We start from the raw sequence: 9,898 nt of genomic DNA on the forward strand, positions 1-9,898 counted from the left end.
TTTTCAGGGCCGAGTACAATAACCTCAGTTTTATCTGAATTAAGAAGCAGAAAGTTAGCTGCCATCCAGGTCTTTATGTCTTTAAGACATTCCTTCAGTTTAACTAATTGGTGTGTGTTATCTGGCTTCATGGACAGATAACACACAGATTTTATAACAAAGAGGTTGTCTGACTGAAATTTCCTGTCACTTCAAGTCTTGGCTATATTCACGTGTAAACTCACAGCCCAGAGACAGCTGAGGCTAAAGTGTGTTGTTCAGAGTTAAACTAATGGTTCATAGTCAGCTCTTTAGAGGTTTGCGCTTGTTATGTAATTAACTAATGTTACCTCACTTTCGATCTGTCAGCTTTCTAAGAGGGGAGACAGGCTTCCCACAGAGGGTGAAAGGACATGCTGTAACAATGCACACTATAAGAGAATGTTTTTTTTGTTGATGTTGTTCTGGTCACCCAACAAAATAAAATTAATAAGCTCATAAACGGCCAGTTTGCCAGATGCCAGATATTAAAAGGCCCATCCAGGTGAGAAAATTATGAAAGGTTTTGGCTGACAAGAATGACTCTAAAACGTAACTTTGTAATTTTAAATGCAACTATGCAGATGTATATTTTTACCCTATTACTTGTGTAAAATACTGGTAGTGAAACATCTTCCCTGCCAAAGAAAACTGCATGAGTTTTATCATGTAGGATGTTTGTTTTGTAAGTCACCAATTACAAAGCTTCTATCAAATAACACAGTTGCATTTACTGTTATGTGGAGTCACCTCTGAAGGCTAATTCTGAGTCAGGAATTCCTCGGTATACCAAAAGCAGTAGACTTAATGGAACATGTAAAAACTTGTACAAACTGATGGACATGAAGTACAGATTTTCCACAAAGCAGTTTCATTTTAGGTTTTACTGAGACAGTACTGAAAAAATCACAAGGAACTCATTTTTATATGCAAAATATGACGTTTTTTTAAAATGTGGAGTTCAGTATTCAATATAGTGCAATATTGAACTTTATTACTCCAAAGATAAATTAATTCGCTTTATCAGTATTGAAACTACAGCAGGAGTTCAGGACTTTTCGGCTGTTTCCTCATGGTTAAATCTCCCTCTTATCTACAGGAGGAGGCGCGGTGCGTCCGCCAGGAGCCATGTGCCTCCCTCACACCAACAACATGGACAGCAAGCTGCAGGGGGCGGGCACAGGGGGAGGGGCTTCACTACGACCACGAGCAGGAGGCGTTCCACTGGAGCCTTTTATACACCAGGTGAGTGCTAACAGTGGGTGAAAAATCTTTATCTAAAAAAGGAATGTTTGCATTAGGAAAACTGCCGAACATTCAGAAACAAAAATATTAAGAGGTTGTTCATACTACATGTAAATTTAAAGCACTTACTGGTATAATTGTGGTATAATATATATTTTTTTAATATTCTTGTAAAGAGGCAGCAGTTGTAAATATCGTCTCTTTGTTAAGACATTTAGCTTTTTGTTTTGCCTGTTAGCTCTTTTTATGTATGTGTTCTGCATGTGTTTGTGTTTTCAGGTGGGCGGTCACACCAGTATGATGCGTTATGATGACCACACGGTGTGTAAGCCTCTCATCAGCAGAGAGCAGCGCTTCTACGAGTCCCTGCCTCCTGAGATGAAAGAGTTCACTCCAGAGTATAAAGGTCGGTGACTGCTCACTGATGTCAGGTACCAGAGCAGCAGTCGGGAGATAGCTGTTGGTTTATAGTCAGATGTACTTCTACAGCTCCATTATGGGATGTGCTTAAATGCAGGCAATAACTGACATAAACAATGGCCAGTTTAAAAAACTAAATAAATAAAATGAGTAAATTAATTGTCTGGCTGTTTGCCTATTCAGCGAGCAATCAGTTTTGTTAAGCAAACTGACTCAAGAGAGTGCTTATGTGCAAATAACTGGTTGATAACATAGCAGCTGTCGTATCGCGTTTCTCTTTGGGTCTTAGTCCTCTCCTGTCGGAGATGGCGAGGACTTTATGATATCAGACAGTGTGCGTGACATGTTTATATTTAGGGCCACATTTAATTAAATTCATAACAATTTCCAATGTAACACAATAATAAACCTCACACAGAAACAGTGAAGGGCAGATCATCTGTGTCTTTTCAATTTTTTTTGTTCCTCCAGCCGGCCTCCCCTGCTTTTAGGAATTAGGACATCCGTCATCATGGTGTATTGTGTTCTGGTTGTAGGCTGTAGGTTGGAGCACATGAGGAGGAACAATTTACAGAAATGAGAAAAGCCTGTAGTTTATGGGAATGGTGGAGCCTCTTTTCTCTGACACACCCAGCAAATTCAAGGCTGCTACCTCACAACCCGGGGTAAAAAAACAAAACAAAAAAAAAAACATTTTTCTCGGAGCAACAATAACAGTGCTTGCTGCTGTAAATGTTATTATCTCTTTACCTCTTGACAGTAATGAAGAGTAACCTTTGAACCTCTTTTATGAAGTGGGAGGTTTTTGTCATATTTCAGGCCTGCTTATAAAACAAAATGACTGGGTGTGCATCAAACGTTAGTGAGGTTAGTCTGTGCCTTTGTACCTTTGGAAAAACCCAGAAACTGTTCCCATGGTCGGCACATCTTTATTGATATATACTGATGTGTCAAAACTCATCATTAAAGGTAAAGTGATGTTGTCATGGAAGAAAGAGTTAAAAACTTAAAGGATTAAAAGCTGGTTAGAGGCCTCTCTCCAGTAACCTGATCAGCAAGTATAAATATAAAAACTCTTTTTCCAGCTGCTCTGATCCACAGCAACAAAGCTATAAAGAAAAAACTTAAACTAGTTGTGTTCAGTTACACTGGTCTCTCTTGCTCTCACTCTGTTATAGTGATACCTGCACAACACAAAAGCAAATTTAGAAGGGGGACTTATAGTGTTCTCCACTACATTTATTTTACAGCTTTAGTTTAAATTAGTTTGCCTATCTTTTGTGGGCCAATAAAACTCTAATCTTGAAAACATCTTAGAAAGTTATTGGATTGTTTTTAGCTCTTCAGCACTTTGGCCTACATACATTGGTTTTTTTTGTGTCATATCTATAAACGAATCATGGAAAACCTGCTTGATATTCGATCCCAAAGGCAAGCAGGCGTAGCCACATCCCACCGAATGCTAATTGTACAGGATCCAAAATACAGTGGACCTGAACATAGAGAGAGAAGCGAACAATGACAGCAGCATGGGGGTATCAGTTAATGAGATCAGTTAACAAGCTGCTGTGGTGAAAGAAAATGAAAGCACTGTATTATTAAATGGAGTGAATGTAAAGTCACATTAACTATGGCAGATTGTTTATAGGTTTCAAAGACAAGCGTGCAGAAACACAAAATCTCGTTGAAAGTTCCCGCACCACTACACCACTAGCTGTAAGGTTTTGGGTAAGGCACTGCTGTTTGTAGTTGGGAAATCTAAAATAAGTCCCTGTATTAGCAGTCAGTACCCTGCAAAACTGTGTGCACTCTTAAAACTCATCAAAGAGGTCTGAAAAGGTCTTTTAATGTCTTTGTGACATTTCCCGAACCTCCTGTTAGCCTGAATAAGCCAGTAGTAAAAGACAGTTGAATTTTATTGATTTCACAGCAGTGAGGTCTCTTTTAAGGGAGCTAAACCCTCAATGGTTCAGCATCAAACACTCATGCTCTATATTCCTTATTTTCTAATGTTTGGTGGTGAATGGAGAGGCAGACTGACAGGAAAGAAGGAAGGAAGTACGGATGTTTAATGGAAGAGGAGAGCTTTAGCTGCTCTGCTCATCGTCACCCGGCATAGAGTCTGACTGTTTCTACTTGATTTTGCTGTAGTAACAGACCCAAGCAAATGTCAAAGACCACTAAAGCGCAAATGAAACGCAGGCTTCATTATGACGCATTAGTTTCATTTCTGTGATATCAAAATGTCTGCCAAAAGGAAGGCAGACGAGACTAAACAGCAGCGTCTCAGTTGAGCACTGCTTACTGACTCTTAGCAGGTTTGAGCTCATAGTCAGATTATATACTATTCTCTTATTAATTGAGACATCATCCAAGCATTTCCTGCTTTGGAAAAGGTGTTCTTTTAAACTGCAGTGATTTGTCTTTTTTTGTTTTAACAGATGCAACTATTAAGTTGCATCTGTAGCCTTTGTTTTTTTTTGTGTGTGTTTTGTGTTTTTTGGCACTAGTTGCGTGCAGTTTTTAGAAACTTTTTAGACTGCAGGCCATGCACTCACACTCTCTTAGACACCAAATATTTGAATGCCTTAGAAAATACTTACTCTCAGGCCAACACTAAGGCACCAACATTATAAAGAGAATGTTCCACTCTTCACTCCTGTGGCATTTAGTCTGTTTAAATTGAGCTCAGGTTTGTTCACCCTCTTGATGTGGTCTGCTTGTGCAGGTGTGAACATGGTAGTCGGACTCATGTACAGACCAGAACGGGCCTTTGGAGAAGGTGGTCACTGTCCAGTGTCAAACAATCTTCATAGACATTTGTTTATGGTGTGAACGTAATCCGGTCAGTTGGCTTGTGACTTGTGATTGACTACTCATTAGCCACTGAGCATGTGGTTTCACATTCAGACTCGCCCCTCACTTGTCACATCTGGTTTGAAAACACTAAAACGGCATCAGTGAAAATGCTTATCTCAATGCTTGAAAATGAGATTTACCAAACCAGTGTGTGATTTCATGATGGCTCTGACGGTGTTTGTCTCTGGCCATCATAGACTGAACACATTCCTGCTTCATCTGCTGCTGATTGGCTCTGTGGGCGGAGTGGCAGGACAACCATGCCACAGATTTCTGCAAAGTTTTCTTGTTGCGGTTATCCACGTCTCTGCCACACTTGGCTCCTTTACAAGAGATACGATGGCCGTATTCCAAGGGTTCTGTACTGCAGTTGATCGGAGGCTTGTACTCCCAGTAGTCCACCCCGCTGGTGTTCTGGCTCCCAGTGCCATGACAAGTGTGCTCCATAAGGAGTCTAAATTTATCTCTGGATGTCTGCCCACTACCCATTGTCCTGCTGATTAAATAACAGCAGACAGACGGACAGCTGCCCAGGCACGACTTTCTGTATCTGTCAAGGTTGTTTCATCCGCCGCAGCTTGGCACCGTCAAATCAAATTACTTCTTATGATGCGGGTAAGGAGGAGGTGAAGTTTTCTGAGGATGGAGAACTCGCTCTGTGCTGTTGAGGGAAGTTTGAAATTCATATTTGGGGTTTGCTTCTCCACTGATGAGCAAACTGACAGGTAAATTAAATTAGGACTAAGATGGATGATGTTGAGTGTCTGGCTTGGCAGGGATGACATGCTCTGGTCTGTTTATAAAGCTAAATATAACAGATGTTCAAACGTACATCTGTTATACAAAAACATACTGTCTGCTTATTTTATCCATAAATCGTTGTTTAATCAAATTTTAGAAGCACTCTGTACATCTTGATGCATATGTTTTTTTTTTGATAGATGGATAGATAGATATTGACATTAAACTTTACCAATGTTTCAAATACTGACATTAGTGTATGTACAATAAATCCCTGTGAGCCAAAAGTTCAGGTTTTAGACTGCTCTAAATGCTCCTGAGGACGTTTTCTACTCCTGGGTTTTTATGACATCATGGAGAGGGTATACCTCTGACAGATTAATAAAAATAAAAACAAAAATACATACAAAATAATAAAACTGGATCTGTGTTGGACTCAGCCTGACTCTTCTGTGGGTCGCTGGTACGAAAAATACTGACCTTTAAAAATGCAATGTTTCTGCTTTGGCATTTCAGAGTATTCCAGTAGTCTGTTTTTTCTCTTCTGCTCTGAAATGTTTTTAATAATTCCCAACATCCTTTCTGTGTTTGGCTCCGTCCTCTCAGGTGTGGTGCTGGTGTGCTTTGAAGGTGACTCTGACGGTTACATCAACCTGGTGGCCTACCCCTATGTGGAGAGCAACATGGAGGGAGGAGCCGGCGAGCATGAGGAGCGTGACCCCCCAGAGAGGGAGCAGCCGAGGAGGAAACACTCCCGCCGCAGCCTGCATCGCTCCTCATCCACCTCTGAACACAAGGAGGAGCGGCTCGATCGGAGGGAGGCGCACGACACAGAGACCTCGGATAAGTAAGATATACTCGAGGAGACAATGAACTCGTGGACTGATTTCACTTGATGTAGGACGGTTCGTGTGAAAATATTTTATTGATCTATGTCATAAATTTGACGACAAAGGAGAGAAGCTGAAGGCAGATAACAAGAGAACTTGTAGTTTATATTTATATTGGGTCATTTGGCATCAAACAGTCCAGTGGTCACATTTATAACATACCCTTGAAACCCACAGTAGATGCAGCAGTCAGAGCAGAGGGTCACCTGCAGTGCTTTTAACGATCCCCTCTCCTCCTCTCTGCAGTCTGGCAGAGCTGAAGAGCCCGAGACTCGACCCAAAGGTCCTCTCAGATGTTCCCTTTCAGATGCTGGACTGGAACAGCGGTTTGACGTCAGAGAAGATCAGCCACAATCCCTGGAGCCTTCGCTGCCACAAACAGCAGCTCAGCCGCATGAGATCTGAGTCCAAGGACAGAAAGCTCTTCAGTATCCTTCCCCAAAAGTGTTGACGTCCATTTACACCATGTAACCAAGGGTCCTGCTGTTTATCCTGCTGATCTGTGTAGTAAGACAATATATTAAATTTTAATTGGCCCTAGTTTTCAAAGATGATCATAGGAAATAGGAATAAACCAGTGTACAAAAATTATATTAAGATAAAATACCGTATGTTAGTTTTTCATATGATCGATGCCTGCATAGTTTATTTTTAAGTTGGATGTATGAAATGTCTCATTCTACATCTCATCATTACTAACTCAAACATACTCTTTGGATATGATAGCTTTTGCAGTTTTATCAGTTATTTGTGATCCACAATAGGTTTTATTGAAGCTGAGGTCAGGTATGAAAACTGAAAACTGATGTTCATGTTCATTCAACTTCATTCAAGTTTCATTTGATGTCGTATTTTCTCCCAGTGACCCAAACTCTTCTAGTGTTGTTTTTTCTGGCCATCCAGGGTGGTCAAACCAACAGGTGGGAAGCATTACTTGACATTTAAGTGGTGATAAAAAAGCTAATGAATGTACCTTAAGGTACATTTAACCAATCACAGCATATTAAAAACACTGATTGGTGAAGTGAATAACATTGTCACGCTTTTAAAGGCACCTTTCTCATGATTTAGAGGTCTGCCAGAGGAAGTACTTCCTAGCATCCCTGAAAATTACCCAGATGGGTCTTGATGGTGATTGGTTAAACATGGAGAACATGACCTATTCATTCTACACAAATACCTTTTTTGCCTGTTACCTATTTTGTTTTTATTTTTAAAATGCTGATTTACTTTTGTTTTTGTTTTTTTACATCTTCATGTATCAGAGACATTGTCCCTTTTCTTCTTTTCTACAATGACACACAACAAATGACCAGCTGTGGGCCATCAGATAATGGGAAGCGCCGAATGTAAATGTGAGAGAGAGTCTGTGCAGACCAGAGTGGGAATAAAGAGGAGGGCTGGAGGTTATCAGGTTAGAGGTCATGTTTTGATCTGCAGCTTCAAAGAGAGCAGCCTGCAGCTGTCTGGATATTAGCGCTGAGGGGAGTGAATGAGCAGCACACACTTTGTCCTCAACAAGCTCCATCTGTCTTCTGTCAAAGCAGATTCAGCACGCTGCTGTCACCTCAGAGGTTCTCCATATTTACTGTACAGACACAAACAGCACTCGCATAACCAAAATAATCAGCGCCCAGGCCTGTCATCTTTGAGTGTGACAGGCTTTTCTTTTGTTAAGAGTGAGGTTTTCAGAAGGCCTTTGTTTTAGTTTTAATCATTAATGGCGCTGTTGGGGAGAAGAAAAATCAAGATTGAAAGGAGAGGAAATCTCTCCCTTCCTGGGTGGGTTCTTAATGTCAGTCATATCCCACTGACGTTAACTTTCAGTTGAGTTTGTGCACAGTGTTTTGTTTGCATACATTTAGGTTTTTTTAGATTTAGTAGTTGTTTGATCTTTTTGCACAAGAGATCAAACATAAAAAAGGGTGGAGGTCAAGGACAGTTGGCTCCTTAACTGCAGCTTTTTAACCAGAGTTCCTGTTGTTAGAGAACGTGGTGCACCACTTCTCTTACCCCTGCATCCTGGACCTGAAGATGGGCACCCGGCAGCACGGAGATGACGCCTCGGAGGAGAAGGCAGCCAGGCAGATAAGGAAATGCGAACAAAGCACCTCAGCGACGCTGGGAGTCAGAGTATGTGGCATGCAGGTACAAAGGACGACTTGCACCGCTGAACACATGAGAACAGTGGTCCATCAGGGGCCTGAACAAAAAGATAAACACACACTAGTTTATTGTTTGATCCCGCAACAAACCGAATGCTGCAGGAGAAGCGGGTGCAATATCATTGCAATCTGCTACCACCTCTGCAAGATAAGCTCACGTGTCTGCTGTTATTAGGACAACAAAGAGCACTAGTTCTCATTGTCCTACTAATAATAATCATGATATTAACAATTTCACGAATTAGTGGAAATATTTAGAGGGAAAGGAATAAATATGTAAATAAACATTATAAATGGTTGTATGCATATTTTTCCAGCTATAATGATTAAATTGAATCAGAGGGAACATCTGTTAATATCTAATCCAGACTCACGTTGTACTGAGCTGTTGCCCACCTGTCCCTGCAGGTGTACCAGCTGAACACCGGTCACTACCTGTGCAGGAACAAGTACTACGGCCGCGGCCTGTCGATCGAAGGCTTCCGCCAGGCCCTCTACCAGTACCTGCACAACGGAAAGGGCTTGAGGCGGGACCTCTTTGAGCCAATCCTGGATAAGCTTCGCACCCTGAAAGCGGTGCTGGAGAGGCAGGCATCCTATCGCTTCTACTCTTCCTCGCTGCTCATCATCTATGAGGGAAAGGTGCGCCTGATGTTGAAATAACTATTTTTATACTTCTAAATTTTTTTTGATTTTGGAAGTGTTCTGATTCCCTCTGTTTGACCTGATTTTTTTTTTTCGTCTGTAGGAACCCGAGAGCCCCTCTGTCTGGCAACCGAAGACCTCAGTGTCACCCGCAGAGTCCCACTGTGGCCCGGCCCCCGATGCACCCTGTGAAACGGACATGAGCCAGAAGCCAGACACAGGATCCCTGCCCTCTCAGGGGTCTGGACTGATGGCTCCGGCCTCCCCATCACCTTCCCCTCATCCTCCCACACAAGCCCCGCCCCCTAAGTCAGACTGCCACTCCTTCCTCCCACGCCCCCCATCGCCTCATCCAGAATCCACCTCCTCGGCTCCCAGTTTAGGTTCCTTCCCCTCTCCCGCTCCCCTGCCCCAGCAGCCCCCCTTGGTGGACGTTCGCATGATCGACTTCGCCCACTCCACCTTCAAGGGTTTCCGCGGCGACACAGCCGTACATGATGGGCCAGACAGGGGCTACATGTTTGGACTGGAGAGCCTTGTCCAGATCCTGGAAAGCCTGCGGGACGACAACCTGTAGCTCCATCACTCACTTCTGTATCTTTGTGAGGACCTGAGAAGGTTTGTCTCACAGTGCGGACCAGCCTCACACCCAAAGTATAACTGGTCCTCACAAAGATAGACACACACACATAGACAGACACGCACGCACGCACACACACACATATACGCACACACACAGCTGGTTGTGAGATAGTTCAGGTTGTGCTGTCAGTGCAGTTTGTCTAGCCGTGTTTCCAGCAACAATCGGCTGTAAATATGGAACATGATTCTCCAGGACATTGCCGTGCAACTGCAGGGAAGTGGGACATTGGAGCCAAAATGGCTGCCAATTAAAGATGATACGGAGAACCAACA

At 42.5% G+C, this 9,898-nt stretch overlaps 1 protein-coding gene across 2 annotated transcripts in view; it reads left to right on the plus strand.

Annotated features, from left to right (window-relative positions):
- The window catches only part of ip6k1 (inositol hexakisphosphate kinase 1), a 32,653-nt gene extending 22,755 nt beyond the window's left edge, over window positions 1-9,898 (plus strand). For both annotated transcript variants that reach the window (XM_005724434.2, XM_005724435.1), the window contains exons 3-9: window positions 1,118-1,263; window positions 1,543-1,669; window positions 5,890-6,130; window positions 6,420-6,601; window positions 8,146-8,321; window positions 8,747-8,980; window positions 9,087-9,898. In XM_005724434.2, coding sequence (XP_005724491.1) covers window positions 1,147-1,263; window positions 1,543-1,669; window positions 5,890-6,130; window positions 6,420-6,601; window positions 8,146-8,321; window positions 8,747-8,980; window positions 9,087-9,560 — 1,551 coding nt within the window. In that variant the 5' untranslated portion in view covers window positions 1,118-1,146 and the 3' untranslated portion in view covers window positions 9,561-9,898. The remainder of the gene's footprint in view (window positions 1-1,117; window positions 1,264-1,542; window positions 1,670-5,889; window positions 6,131-6,419; window positions 6,602-8,145; window positions 8,322-8,746; window positions 8,981-9,086) is intronic.

This window comes from Pundamilia nyererei, unplaced genomic scaffold (assembly GCF_000239375.1).
Source record: "Pundamilia nyererei isolate P.nyererei 1_Seehausen unplaced genomic scaffold, PunNye1.0 scaffold00012, whole genome shotgun sequence".
Taxonomy (NCBI): Eukaryota; Metazoa; Chordata; class Actinopteri; order Cichliformes; family Cichlidae; genus Pundamilia; species Pundamilia nyererei.